Source organism: Carcharhinus amblyrhynchos, chromosome 1 (genome assembly GCF_965287045.1).
Source record: "Carcharhinus amblyrhynchos chromosome 1, sCarAmb.v2.hapA, whole genome shotgun sequence".
NCBI lineage: Eukaryota > Metazoa > Chordata > Chondrichthyes > Carcharhiniformes > Carcharhinidae > Carcharhinus > Carcharhinus amblyrhynchos.
In genome coordinates, this window is record NC_137324.1 from 114,339,402 (window position 1) to 114,355,360 (window position 15,959).

Sequence of the window (15,959 nt, forward strand, 5' to 3'; positions counted from 1 at the left end):
ACGGGTAGATAGGTTTTTGGTAGGCATGGGAATTAAGGGTTATGGGGAGAAAGTGGGAAAGTGGAACTGAGCCACTTCAGATCAGCCATGATCTTATTGAATGATGGGACAGGCTCGAAGGGCTAGATGGCCTACTCTTGCTCCTATTTCTTATGCTCTTATGTTCTCTTGTGACAGAATCTAGAGCAAGGGGTTATTGCCTAAAACTAAGGAGTTGCCCATTTAAGACAGAGAATTTTTTCTGAGCATTGAGGGAGTTTCAAGATCTCTTTGTCGAAAGATGGTGGAAATGATAGTATGTGAAAGTTAACGTTAGTAGCATACATTAAGAAAAATATTATCCAATCAAGCTCATTGAACAAACATGAGCAGGATTGTGACTGTGCTACAGCAAATATCTTCTATCATCAATTTTCCTTACAAGGTTTATTGATCCTTGTGTTTCTAAGCATATGATCCAATATACAAAGCTAGAACCAAAACGACATGCAAAATAATTAGACTGAGTGTTATTCAGGATTGGCAACCTACAGAAAATTTCCAGAACTCATGACAATCCTGTAACAGAACTTGATATTGCTGTTTTTAAATGGGTTTGTATTGGTGATTGGAATAATTACATTGATCCACCGAAACATGATTTGACCTAAAACAAGACACAGTGGGAAACATTGTAGAATCTACAGCGTGATGTGTTCTAAAGCACAATATGATGGAAAAAAATGACACTATCTACAATGTGACACTCTCATAGCAGCAAAGTTTGTAATGTGATTCAGAATCAAAAAAGTAGCAAGAAAGATTTGGGATGGAATGAGAAGGGATTATGAAAAAGGAATTCAGTTCTTAGCCACAATCCAGAACCCCCAGTTGAAAACTGTGTATGTCTGAATATTGCTCAAAGGCCTGGTTTGCTTGTGATGCTATCTTTCATGCATAGGAATACATCATCTAACCTCACACATGTCAAACCACCACTGTGTGAGGTATGGGAGGATTGCCAGTTTTAACATGCATTAACGTGTCATTATCTGAAACAGAAAATGGTGAAGAAACACATCGACATTAAGTTAGTAATATTGAGGCTGAAATAATGAGCAGAATTGAGACTGATTATGGGAATTGACCCAAAGTATTCACAATGCAGAAACGGAAGACTTTAAACTTTTATTGAACTGAACACTAAACCTTCCATAACATTTATTACATTTATGGTCCACTCAAATCTTAGATAATGATTTTTATGAGTCCTTTTGATTAACATCAAATATTAATTTGTCCTTGCAATTTAAAGCTATTGGCAGACCTGCTGTATAAATCCAGCATTTAAAATTTTGGTCTATTTTTCCAGTTTATTGTTGAAGAATTGTTTTAAGATTATTTGTTGCTCAATCTTTTGACAATGCAATGTCCAACTGAAGGGTTTTCACAAAGAATTAATGATTATTAGGTGAATATTTTTCCTAACATTTTCTCCCAACAGAGAATGTGAATTAAAACATCCAATACTGAAAATTGCTTCACTTTGGAAATTGCCCAATTTACACACACACAACACTCAAATGAACACTCTGATGAAGTCATTTAGACTCAATGTTGACTCTATCCTCTCTCCATGGATACTGTCAGACTTGTTGAGATTTTCCAGCATTTTCTGTTTTACATTTCAACCTGCTCTGTTGCTATACTGAAGTTATATTCCATGTGGAGTCAAGACAAACTCCTTTGAAATAACTTAAAAATGACAACCTTTAATTAAGTTTTAAATTACGACAAATTCTCAAAGTATGGTAATATGTGGAATTGAATACAAAAGTAGAGAGGTTATGCATAAATTATACAGTTTGTTGAGACCACATCTGGAGTACTGTGTAGTCTTGGCCTCTTTAATTAAGGAAAAGTTTAAAGGCATTGGAAGCAGTTCATAGTTTACTAAACTAATACCTGGAATGGGAGGGTTGCCTTATGCAGATGTCACCAGACTGTGTGAAAGTTAATGCTTCAGAAGCTTATAGTAACATACTCAGAGAAAAATATTATCTAACATGCTCAGTGATTAGCTAAATATGAGCAAAATTGTATCGTGCAGCAACAAGTATTACTTTTAAGCAAACATTAACAGGATGCATCATGAATGTTTACTTTATTTGATTTCAGTGCACACAACTTCTGTTTAAGCAGTGCTGACAACCTCAACTTGCTAATTCCTGCCACATGAATCAAGGTTTTATTGCATTATACTGTGCTAAATGGACACAAAACGGCAACTGGGAAGTACATCTGTACATAATACAATGGTTAATTATTGACTGTTTGATTCTTCTCTTCTTTATCTTCTGTCATTTGAGGAAGGAAAGGTTCTACATTGAACAACAAAGACTCACTGGTAGCACTGCAAATAATAGCCCGCTCAACAAATGGCCCTGAAAAAGTAGAAAACATATGTTAACTTCAACTGTAATGCAAAAAAAATTCAAAAATTGGAGTACAAAAAGTAACAATTGCCTAAACACAAAATTAAACCCAGAGCAGCACAGTGGTTAGCATTGCTGCCTCACAGTGCGAGGGACTCTGGTTTGATTCCAGCTTTGGGTGACTATTGTGTGGAGTTTGCACATTCTCCCTGTGTCTGAGTGGGTTTCCAGTTTCCTCCTACAATTCAAAGATATGCAGATTAGGTTGATTGGCCAAGATATGTAGGTTAGGGAGATTAGCAGGGTAAATGCTTGGGGTTACAAGGCTATGGGGGTGGCCTTAGATGAGATACTCTGTCAGAGAGTCAGTGCAGGCTCGATGGGCCAAATGGCCTCCTTCAGCATTCTTGTGATTCTATATATGAAAATAGAAGACTGCACATTGAAAATTATATTTTCTAAAGTTAGCAATTCAAAGGAAGAATAATCTTTAAAGTAGTCAGATTTACTGGAAGTTAACTCACATTTTTCTTTGTAGTATATCTTGTTGTTTAACTGAGTTATTTGATCATTAGTAATCAAAAGAAAGCACAGTGGAATTCTGGAAGTCTGTTGCTTTTAAGCATGTTTTGTCTTGAATTGTGGTTTCTCTCTCTTTTGACTTGTAAATTTACTCTTCCCTGTCAGATTAAAATAACATCTTACATCAGTGTGCATTTGCCCATTTTCTCCATAATAAATTCCGATGCCCATGATTAAAATGGAAATTGCCTTTGTAAACTTTTCATAGTTGCAGCCGAACCCCACTTTAAACACTACCATTGATATGCAAATGAACCCTACATGTCAGCAAGGTTGTTGGAGCGGAATGCAATCTGGAGCAAAAACTCATCAATTTTCTTCTTTCTATTGCAACATGAATTTCAATTCTGTTATTTTGTTTGGTTGGGTTTGACTTCAGTTCTTTGTTTGGGTTTACTCTCATGTTTGTTTGGGTTTGATCTCAGTTTGGGTTCAGGGAGCTGTTGGAGGACACAGCAGAGCAGCACTGTATAGATTCTAACTAAAACAAATCACAAGAAAGCTCTGGCCTGACTGGCTGGTACAAAGTCTGTGCTAAACTCCAAAAAACTAATTAATGCTGACTGGGCAGGTGATGTGCTGTAGCTGTATGATGTGGGAGCTCGCAGATCCCATTGCGAGTTTCAGTGACCTCATCTGCAGCATGTGTCGGTTGCTTGAAGAACTTCGGCTCAGAATTGATGAGCTGGAGTCTGAGCTTCAGACACTGCGGCACATTCAGGAGGGAGAAGAGTTACCTGGAACTTTGTTTCAGAAGGTGGTCACACCTGGTAGATTAAGTACCTCTAATTTGGTCAATGGTCAGGGACAGTAAGGTGTGACTGCAAATAGGGCAGGTAGAGGGATCCTGAATTCAGGAACGGCGGAGCCTCAGCTTTTGACCTTAAGAACATAAGAACATAAGAAATAGGAGCAGGAGTAGGCCATCTAGCCCCTCGAGCCTGCCCCGCCATTCAATAAGATCATGGCTGATCTGTCGTGGCTCAGTTCCACATTCCCACCCTCTCCCCATAACCCTTAATCCCCTTGCCTATCAAAAACCTATCAACCCGCGTCTTAAAAATATTTAGCGAGGCAGCCTCCACCACTTCAACGGGCAGAGAATTCCAGAGATTCACCACCCTTTGAGTGAAGAAGTTCCTCCTCAACTCCGTTCTAAACCGCCCCCCCCCTTATCTTGAGGCTGTGCCCTCTAGTCCTACTGCCCTTTCTGAGCGGGAAGAGCCTCTCCACCTCTATCCTATCCATCCCATTCATCATCTTAGAGAAAAATGGAAAAATAGATATGTGGAGTTTGGAACAGGACACCAGAAAACATGCTGAGACAACTAAATGATGATGCGCAGCGAGAAACCTTTTTCAAAAAGACCTTGTTCAACAGGTATGAGTACTTGCTCCCTGTGCAGCTGAGGAAGAGGGTTGTAGGGAGGATGAGCTTGCAGACCACTACACCGTCGGACAGGAGGCCATTCAAGAGGGGGGAGCAAAAAGTTGTGGTAATTGTAGGGGATTCTATAATTAGCGGGATCGATCGATAAGATCCTTTGTAAGCAGGATCGAGAGTCCCGCATGGTATGTTGCTTGCATGGTGCCTGGAGGGACATCTCTGACTGACCTGAAAGGATAGTGGAGTGGGAGAGGAAGGATCCAACTGGTGTGGTCCATGTTGGGACAAACAACATAGGCAAGACTGGGAAAGAGGACATGTTTGGGAACTAAATTAAAGTACAAGGGTTATAATCTCTTGATTACTACCTGAGCCAAGTGCGAATAGAGATGAGGAAATTAGGGAAGTAAACGTGTGATTAAAGGAGTGGTGAGGGAAAGAGGCATTCCATTTCATAGGACGTTGGCACAGTTCTGGAACAGGAGGGACCTATATTATTGGGACAGTCTTCACCTGAACCGATCTATGACCAGTGCTCTGGTGGAAAGGATAAATAGGGTTGTCACGTGGACTTTAAACTAGCAAGGGAAGGGAAGGTAAAACTAGAGGAGATATAATGGTTAATGGGAAGCAAAGCAGCAGGTTAGCATTTGGGGAGCAGGTTCAACTACATGGAAAATTATGGAAAAAGTTAAAAAGGAGAACTCAGGGCATGTTATTAATGAAGGTGTTAGGATTAAAAAGGTATAAAAACTAGCATAAGGGCACTTTACCTAAATGCTCGTAGCATTCGAAACAAGGTAACTGAGTTGACAGCACAAATCATTGCGAATGAGTATGGTTTAGTGGCCATTACAGAGACATGGTTGTGGGGTGGTCATGACTGGGAATTAAATATTCAGGGGTATCAGACTATGTGGAAGAACTGAAAGGAAGGTAAGTGGGTGATGTAGCTCTGATATTTAAGGAAGGCATCAGGGCGGTAGTGAGAGATGATATAGGTTCTATGGAGAAAAAAGGTTTAATCCATTTGGGTGGAAATCAGAAATAATAAAGAGAAAAAGTCACTGATAGGCGTAGTCTATAGGCATATAAAATTATGAAGGGAATAGATAAGATAGAAAGCAGGGACATTGTTTCCACTGACAGGTGAATCTAGAACTAGGGGGTATAGCCTCAAAATAAGGGGGAACAGATTTAGGACTATGTTGAGGAGGAACTTCTTCACCTAAAGGGTTATGAGTCTGTGGAATTCCCTGCCCATAAAATAGTTGAGATTACCTTGTTGAATGTTATTAAGACAAAGCTAAATTTTTGAACAATCAAGGAATTATGGGCTATAGTGAGCAGACGGGTAAGTGGAGCTGAGTCCACAAAAAGGTCAACCATGATCTTATTGAATGGCAGAGCAAGCTTGAGGGGTCATATGGCCGACTCCTGCTCCTAGTTCTTATGTTCTTATTTTTACTGCCACTCTGCTAATTCAACCAGGAGCAGGGAGCAAGCTGGGAACTTCTAGGCTCTTAACTGCCATAACTGGAGAGTCATGATTTCAATTTTTTTTAAACAGTACACACGTACAACAGAAACATTTTGAATTCATGCTCTTCTCAAGATCATCTTACATTTGGGAAATGGAACCTAAAGTCTGTGTTGAGTGCTCTCATGTATGTGTATTAGGTATTAAATGCTCAAGTGGGGCATATGTGCAAACGTATTTCCCCATCCCACTCTCAAGCTGAAGCAGCAAAAATCAAGCTGACATTCCAGTGTAGTTCTGAGAGAGTGCTGCTTTGTCAGAGGTACAGGCTGGAATTCTCTGGCTGTTCATGCCTGCGGGAGTCTCTGATCCCACTGGCAATGCACTCCTGCTCGTGGGTTTCCCTGTAGCATGGGGTGCCTTCAATGAGAAATCCCACTGACAGCGGCCAGAGAATCCCATAGCCAGCAAACATCATGCCACCTTCCACAGCTAGAAACATGTGGCTAGGAGATCAGGGAATTTCTTCCACTAACTTTTGGATGACATATTAAACCAGGCCCCATCTGCCCTCACAGAAACCCTACAGGGCAAAAGGAGGCCATTTGGCTCAACAAGTCTGCACCAACAACAATCCCACCTAGGCCCTATCCCCATAACCCCACATATTTATCCCGCTAATCCCTCTAACCTGCACATCTCAGGACACTAAGGGGCAATTTAGCATGGTCAATGCACCTAACCGGCACATCTTTGGACAGTGGGAGGAAATCAGAGCACCCAAAGGAAACTCCCACAATCACGGGAGAATGTGCAAACTCCACACAGATAGTGACCCAAGCCGGGAATCAAATCCAGGTCCCTGGAACTGTGAGGCAGCAATGCTAACCACCTGCTCATCTCCCAGTGCCACCGTTCCATACCTCATGTGAAAGTAAAAGATCCATGGCACTGGAAGATGAGCAAGGGAGCTAGCCCCTGATGGCTTGACCAATATATCCCCCAATCAACATCACAAAAACACAGCTTATATGGTAATTTTTATGTTGTTGTGGGAGCTTACTGTGCACAAACTGTCACATTTCCTGCTTTGTACCAGTGACCAGACTCAAAAGGCACTGCATTGACTGATGGGCACTTTGAGGTGTTCAGTGGTCATGAAAGATGCTACATTAATGTGTCTTTTTCTTTTCACATCTGTCATCCTTGTAATCTCATTCTGGAAGACTGGCAGTAACATATCTGGTGTGAGGCTTAACATAATTGGTAAGAACTGGACTGAGATTCACTATTCATTCAATCTAAATCCACATTTCCAGCTGGATTCCCACTATAGCCTGAAGAAACAGTAGTAAAGTATGATGTTTGGTTTACTTCTCCAATGATTTCCAAATGTGTACATCAAAAACAGGATATAAACTCTAAACAGGAGCACCAGTATTACTCACCAAAACTCACTGGTCTATGTGTACAAACATCCTTGATAAATGCGGAAACATTAGCAGCAATGTGTTCCTTTGGCATATCCAACTGAAAAACAACAGAATAACTGATGGAAAAACTATGCAGTTAAGGAGATCACAATGCACATATCCAAAATGATCTGCAATTGACTAAATTAATTTTCTTTGGTGCTTGTCTTTCACATTCTGTCTGCTCCATCCTAGTGTTCAAGTCATCTCTACAATCATGTTACAACCAGTATCTTCAACTTGCTCAAGCCTTAAATTCCCTACAACATTCTGTGAGTTTCTTATTCAGGCCTTGTACACAATAATGCCCTCAGGAGGTATGAATCCTTTTTTTTAGCTAAGCAACACTTAGTCATCAGTTCACTACTCCAGCATCCATTATAATTTAGGTGAGCCACTGTGCTTAGTTCAATCAAATGCTTCCCATGCTTTTTTTCCATTTTAGTGTAATTCTACATCACTCATAGCAACTTTCACCTAAATAGGCTGCCCATTCATTTGGTAATGTAGAACTTGAATATTGCTGAGAAAAAAAGTATTGAAGCTTTTTATCTCGCAGTCATCAGGAAAATTATAAATAATGACTATATACTGTATGAAAAGGGAATGCTAACTGGTTAGCCCCAAGTGAACTCTGATTGCTTGAGGTGTTGCCATAAAAAATGCACCAGTTCACAGTAAGTGAAAGTTAACTGCCAGGCATTGTTTGCAATTTAAACCAGGCGACTTGATTTTGATTGGTGAAGACATTACTCTATGGCATGAACCAGCATTTTGTTTAACTAAAACAGGCATATTGTAAGTACACGTTCTGTTTGTCTGCAAAGAACAGGCTTTGTGTATTACTATGTGTAGCTTCCAGTACACCCAAGTGTGCCATACTGCAAACCCAACTGACAATCTTAAATTGTTTTTTGTGTAATTTTTAGCACACTCAGAGTTTTTTAAAAATGTCATCCAATCACACCTAATTCAGACTTCGTGTTTTGCAAGCACGGGCTGGTTGGGTATAGTCTGTAGCTTACCTGTTGCAAAGAGTGGGAGGGACATGCTGTTTGATACCATCCGCCAGTCTTTGGGACGTATTGCCTAAATACTTAGCATCATACTGGCACTGAAATTCATATATTACATTATTCATCTGTGTGATAGACAAAACTTCTTTTTGGTTAGACAGCTTCATCTTGTCAGTGACTAATATCACTCATGTTGTAACTGGACAGCAGCAGTGAAACAGGTAGCTTCACCTGTTGCACAAAGTCCCGAGATTGCCCTTCTAGGGGGATCTGAGATAGACTGGGCACTTATCAGGAATGAAAATGATAGCTTTAGGTCCAGTCATGAGTTTCTGTGATTGGATTAGGCAATTTCTCACAAGATGTGTTTGGTATACCCTATTTCAGCATCAAGCTTGCATGGTGAGCAAATAGCTTGAGCCCCACCTATGAGGTGGTCAATTAAGCCAATCATGGAGCATGTGGAACTGTAAGAATTCCAACATGTATATAGACCAGTGAAGGCAATTTTGCGATAGACCATGATAGAGAACCTCTGGCAAATTTCTCAAACGGTAGGTCAAGGAAAGGAAATTCATTTGACTACTCCATTTTGAAGGTGAGTTTGAGTGCAGGATGGAGCCCATTAAGACATACAAGGAAATTATTACATGCTGCTGTAGATTTAGATATAGCACATGAATCATCCACACATTGGAAATATTCCATGAGGCAGTTTAGCTATCATTCCATTGAAGCCACATTTCTCATGGAACCCAACAAAGATATTTGTGAGAGTTGGGCAAGGCGGGCATCGCATGGCAACACAATTTGTTTGGGCATACATGGTGCTCTTAAAGCTGAATTCAGCTGCATGAATTATTGAGTTCATAAGCTCAATGAATACTGATTCATGCAATGGTAGCCACGATGTGGTGCTGCAGTGCAATTATCTGGACTTCTATAAGTGGAACATTGGTAAATAGGCTAGTAATGTCAAATAAGCATGTGGACACAGCATTTTTACTTTTACACAAGTTCTGTATGGTTTGAGCAAACATGACAGAAACCTTCAATATTAATCTGAAAACTTGCTCAAACCTGATTGTAGCAATTTGCTCAACCATTTGGCCAATTCATGCTCTACAGATAAGATTGGGGGTAAAGGAACATCACTTTTGTGTGTCTTGGGTAGCCCGTATATACTCAGATGCAGCAAGCCATGAGTACAAACTCTGCCATATATATAATGCAATAGCTCACTGCTCTCATACGAGACCAGGAAGTTTTTTAAGCTTACTTTCCAGTAAGGCTGTCCAGTCATGTTGAGCAGCAGCGCGAGTTGATATGAATTTGGACCTGTCATTAAGAATGGTGTGTATTTTATTGACACAGACTGCTCATTGCTGCAAAAAAATTAAATGCAATTAAAATGGATGTAATTCCACTTGTATTTGTATAGCACGGAGAGAATGAACTAATACTTTATTATATGTTTACTTTAGGGCACTGAAAATAATCTTATCAGCAGAATTTCCTTTAAAATGAAATGATTATGAAGACAAAAACGAACTACAGACTCTTTCTTTCCTCTTATTTCTTTGTTTTTTTTTAAAGCTGGGAAATGTTGCCTTCAGGAATTATCAGATCCAAAAGTGCAAAGGAGTTGTCTTAACATATATTGTTAGGAAGATTACTGAATGAACCTTGATGAAAGAGTACAGCATTATGGTGGAGACCCCCTGATATATTGGAGAAATATGCTTTTACTTTCCAGCAAAATTGATCAGATTTTAGGTTTACTGTCGAGTTTTAGCCATGGTTTTGGCTCTGACAGCTGGCAAAGAGTTATTGACAGATCTCAGACCATTGGATTCAGTTGCAGATCAAAATCATTATCATTCCAGACGCCAAACCTTCGCTGTCAAAAAGATTCTGTTTTAAATTTGGTGCTGATTGAATATCCTCTGCAGCTTTTTGTCAACCACTTCACAAAACTGTGGTAAAGCAAAGGCATTGTAGCTAAAATCGTAAAAGATTTTTAATTATGTCAATACAGAGCTGCAGTAAGGCTGTTCTAAATATATATAAATAACACTTCTGCTTGATGAGTTTGTACGAAAACTACAATCCATTCCTAATTTAAAACCAAATCTTGCACAATACTCATTTAATTCCTCATCCTGTATTTATCACTATGTGTCTTTTACAACACTATAAACATACGGCGCCATATTAAGTTGACTGTTTTATACTGTATGAATAAAATCATCTTAAAATCTTACATTTGCTCATTTTAAGATGTGCAATGAATAGTTACTCACACCTACACAGTGCAATTGCTGCCACATTTTGACATTTTTATATTTTATTTACCATGTTATAGTCACACTAGAATCTGCTAATGCTGAAGAGTAACAGGCACGGTTCATCATTCTATCAACTAGTATAATGCATACGGATAACCTAAGTAAAAGTACTTGTCATGTTGTTCATTTTTTCCATTTTCTAAATTTAGATCCTTGTATGGGTGACATTGTTTCCAATTTTAAAACGATTAATAAGTGCAGTGAAAAAAAAAGGTGCTGCACAGGAGGACTGTACAATCTTGTCTAGTATTACACACTTTTCTGTTATTTTAAGTGTGATGGTATTGATTTGGGGCAAGCAAAATAAATACCAGATTTTTGTTCTGTATCATCTGTAGGTTTTCAAACCCATTCATAATGTTATTCACAACTATTATAAAGACAACACTATGTTAGTAGATAGACATTAAAGTAGTAAGCCAAATTAAATATTCATTTTTATTGAAAAGGTAAACCCTACTAACCATTTTTCTGCTTCCTTTCCATCTTTTACTAAGATCCCAAAATACATTTTAAAAACTAAATCAGCTCTCAAACCATGGCCAAATGTTGCATATCTAAATGTTTAAAATTATACTGATTATTCTATTATTACTGTAATGGGATTGTTAATTTAATTTCCTCTATTATAGAAGTCAAACATGGCCAAATAATGTCATCTCCAACTTATGAGAAAGCTTAACCATTATTGAAACTCATTACAGTTATGAAACGTGAAAATTAAAGTTACCATTTAATTCATGATGAATTATATAACTGCAAATTTTAAACTTGGAGAGATTTCCAACCCTTTCAGTGTTCTTTAAAAATGTCCAACTGGCCATTTTACTTTGGACATCAATTCAGATCAAATAAAAAAACTTTTTACTTTTGAAGAAACCTACAATTTTAGCTTTAAATAAATTATTTCACATTTTCCAAATATTATCACATCATTAAATATATAAAAGACGTATATTGAATTTGAATCCACAGTAAAATAAAAGACACGTTAAAAACCAATATACTACGATGTAATCAGAATATCTACCAGATAAATCCGCATAAAGTTAATACAATCCACTCCAGGCACCAAAGGTTGACGAGCAACTTGAAAACGTATTCCGGATTCATTATTCAAATCATTCCAGGTTGGGAAAGACTTGTGAACCATATCTTGTTATCTGGAGTTATAGAACCTCACCATGTTTTTTTATAATCAAACATTAAATAAGCCTTCTCAATCCCATAGACTGCTGTTTTCAAACCAGAGAGGAAAACACTAAGCACTAGTGTTCAAACATATTTCTTTAGTATGCTATTGAAGTACAGTATCTCACAGTTTTAGAACCTCGCTGAGCCTTTTTTCCCCCCAAGAAACACGGTCTTCATATAATTTGTCCACAGTTCACGTCAGACACTTTCTGAAAATCCTTCAGTTGGCAGAGACTGGTTCTCCACATTTTGTGTTTTGCAGCAAATTGAATACAGAAGTAAAAGGCACACAATGACATACAGTCCCACTATCAGCCAAACTACAGTCCCAAAGAAAGCAAAGCAGATCAGTCCCCTTTCCATTTTGTCAAGCTTCCGGGACTTGGATTTAAATAAGTCGAGACAGGAAAGAATGATAAACTGAATGCATCAATCAAAGCATGCTCCCAGCAGCTGTAATCAAACAGGACTTCCTGCTGTCTGAATGCTCCAGTTGCTACAGCTACATGAAAAGAAACAGCTGTCATAACCTTTGTAAGTGGCTCAAAGTTCAGGTGATTTTTAAATAGATACTCACATTGTGATACATTCAAAATACATTATGAATCCTGAAACAATAGATAAAAAGCGTACTGAGTAACAACTCTCTATCAAATGACTTCAGGATTATGAATTAAATTGCAGCTCTTTTATAAAACAAGAAGGAAAATGCTACCGGCATGATAATGCTGAACTTGAAGATCAACTCTTCCAAGAATATTTTCTGGTTCAATAGAGTCAGACTATTGTCCATTATATACTACATCCATAGGGAGTAGTAGCAATGTTCAAACGCTATTGACGCGTTTGTGATACTGTAAGCATAATGCTATGTCACCTACAATGACATGACAATCTATCAGCTGAACTCAAGACCCTTATGTCAATCTCACTGCAGAATATTCACCACTGAGTGGCACTATAGCAGTGCATTCACCAGAGAATAGCAGGCATCTTCAAAAAGGCATTTCCATTACACTCGCCCTTCGGCTACCCTCGCCCCTGTTTTTAACCAAGTAGTATGAGTTCTGCTCCAGCAGAGTCACCAGCTCTGCTTGACAACCCCTTCTGTTTGAAAAACAGAAAATGCTGGAAAATCTCAGGAGATCAGACAGCATCTGTGGAGAGCGAATAGAGCCAACATTTTGAGTTTGGATGATCCTTCATCAGAGCTGGAAGAAGGAAGAGCTCTATTTTCTCTTCACAGATGCTGTCAGACCTGCTGAGATTTTCCAGCATTTTCTGTTTTTGTTTCAGATTCCAGCATCCGCAGTATTTTGCCTCAACCCCTTCTGTTTAGTGGCAGTAGCGCCATCACAGCTGTGCTGCTTTCCCCCAGCATTTGTTAAAAGACTGCCTTGGCTGATGGATCATTCTGCCTACTGTTGCTAAGCAGTCTCTCACAACTGCTCACCAGGGCGGTGCTATGGACAACAATGTTTGCCACCTGTCACAATAAAATTAGAATAACTCTGAATATTATGATCTTTATCGAGTCTGAGCCATTGCTTAAGATGACAAACTGGCAGCTGTCACTTGGGTTTCTTTTTTGCCAACAGACTGAACAGTATTAGCTGGAAAGCCACTGAAGTTGAGCATGTTTGGTGGCTCACTAAATATCCAGATCAGCTAAATCCAATTCTCCAACTTCAACCTTACTGTAGCAATGCTGCTCTACTTATGTTTCTTCATTCTCTCCTTTTGTAGCAAAAACCCGTGCAGCCAATACAATTACTCATGTATTGAACACAACACAGTATCCAATAGAAACAAGTTGCAGCAGTGCATTTACAATCTTTAGATCAGCACACAAAAGGCAACCACACCTTCAATAAATTACTCAACTCTCCAACATCACCTTCACTGAATGCTAACAATTAGCAAGCAGTTTTATTGGATCCAGAGTAATGAAATGGTGTCAAATTCATTCATTAGTGCATAAGGTTGTTACAAATATATGTCAAAAGTTCTTACCATCATTATCACCACTATGGATTGCAAAAATTCATGAAATTGCTAAAGTGATTAATTGCTGCCAGTAATATTATTAAACAGTGTTATCAACATATTAGACCTCTGCAGTTTTCCTCACGCACAGAAAAGTACACCAGAGCATGATTACAGGGAGGAGGCTAAAAGGCAAAATCAAGTATTGGGAGAGAGCACAGAAAAGAAGGAATTCTGGTTTAAAAGCAGTGGTTTTAAATTGTTTTGGAAAGGAGAAAGAACTTAAAAAAAAGCAGTAACATTTCGACAAGCGTGTTGCTGCTATCCAAGTATTTGATCGCATTTACAGGCCACAGGTTTCAAAGTTACCCATAACTACACAGCAGCTCCTTGAATTCATAACTCTCAGAGTTTCTATTTACCAGAACATTTCTCCGAATGCTCAAAACCTGCTTGGATCTGTTGATAAACAAATATCAATTCCCTGTACATGATCTCTTTAGGGGTATCAAGCAATAGTTGGCCAATCTTCAGCTTACAATTTATTTCACCTGATCGCAAGAAAGCATTTTTTTAAAAGTCAACTGTGTTGAGAGCACATGATTTAACCTGTGGCTAATGCAATTTCATAAGTTACATATGCACATGTGAAACTACACTCGTTAAATCAGAAGACATCAATTTACTAGAGCAGAAAATTTAAAATACAACTTTCTCTTGCATGCAAGTGTAAAATTTGGTATATTATTTGGTTCATTAAAATTAATCACTAACATTACTGCTGGTACAATCTGTTAAACTACAGAACACAGTAAAACAAAATACCCAAAACTGATGATTTAAAATGTTAGGTTACCTGGATTCTGTCACAATTTACTTGAATTTTTTCTGCAATATAGCATTTACATTTTGTTTTCATAATCAAAGCCAATTATTACATAATATCTAAAGGTATATCAAACAATTTATCCAACATGGCAATATTAGACTAAAATGAATTCTCAGCACATGTTGCGAGTATCTGAAGCTGGGCACATTCATATGAATTAAAGAAGCAGTGCTAATTAAAATAGCTTTTTTTGCAAGCTGTAAATGGTGCTGTAAAGATGAACAGACTTGACAGACAGGCACGTGTCAGTAACATTTTGTCATAAGCTAAACTAATCCTTTTCGCTATTAGCAATTTAAAATGCCAAGTATTAATTCTCAGTTGTTCTAGTCAAACTTACCGTCCCTATTTTAGATAGAATGTAGCAGTCACGTTCAATGAGGTACTCGTGGCCAGTTTTAAATACTTCTATCATTTGGGGAATATCAGATCCAACAGAACCTGGAAAACAAAAGTACAAAATACACAAGAGGAATTCAGAGAATATATCTGCATTTGATCAAAGCAATTGAATTAAAAAAGAATTGCAAACAGGTGAAATTTGCTGCAATATTTCTAAATGGGAGAAATGTATTATTAAAGTTATTATGTGTTACAAGTGCGAATTATGAATTTACCAAATGGTGTTGATTTAGCTCAGTTGGCTGGATGGCTTCTCAGTGAGGCAAAGTGATGCCTAGAGCATAGATTCAATTCCTGTACTGGACTGAGGTTATTCGTGAAAGCTTGCCTTCTTGCCCCTTGCCTGAGGTGTTAAATCACCACCAGTCAGCTCTTCTCCTTCAAAGAGGCAGAGCAGCCTGGGGTCATCTGGGAATATGTCGACTTTACCTTTTAAAATACAAGAGTTTTAAGATGAAATTAGAAATTCTGAAAGCACCCCAACTCAGAGACGGGTCAATGTGGTTTGTTTGCCATTTGGCTGACATTTAACCTATTTGAAATTATGGACAGAATCTTTAGAATGGCAGGGTTTCCTTACTTGCCATCCAAAGAGAGCACATCTGTGCTAACACTGGCTGCCCCATGGCCATTTAATATTTCCATTAGCATTAACTGAATGGAAGCCCCATCTCCAGTCAATGAGGGAAGGGGTGGGGGTGGGGGTAGTCCCGTCTCAGAGAGCTGTCAACCAATCTGATTGGTTGGCAGCTCTCCAATCCCAGCAGCACCAGAAGCTGTAGTGGACAG

At 38.6% G+C, this 15,959-nt stretch overlaps 1 protein-coding gene across 1 annotated transcript in view; it reads right to left on the bottom strand.

Moving 5' to 3' along the window:
• Nucleotides 1-1,731: 1,731 nt before the first annotated feature.
• The window catches only part of mrpl1 (mitochondrial ribosomal protein L1), a 37,442-nt gene continuing 23,214 nt past the window's right edge, over nucleotides 1,732-15,959 (bottom strand). Inside the window, exons 7-9 of the mRNA XM_080191305.1 lie at nucleotides 15,109-15,209; nucleotides 7,312-7,393; nucleotides 1,732-2,423 (exon numbers count right to left, since the gene is read on the bottom strand). Coding sequence (XP_080047431.1) covers nucleotides 2,299-2,423; nucleotides 7,312-7,393; nucleotides 15,109-15,209 — 308 coding nt within the window. The 3' untranslated portion in view covers nucleotides 1,732-2,298. The remainder of the gene's footprint in view (nucleotides 2,424-7,311; nucleotides 7,394-15,108; nucleotides 15,210-15,959) is intronic.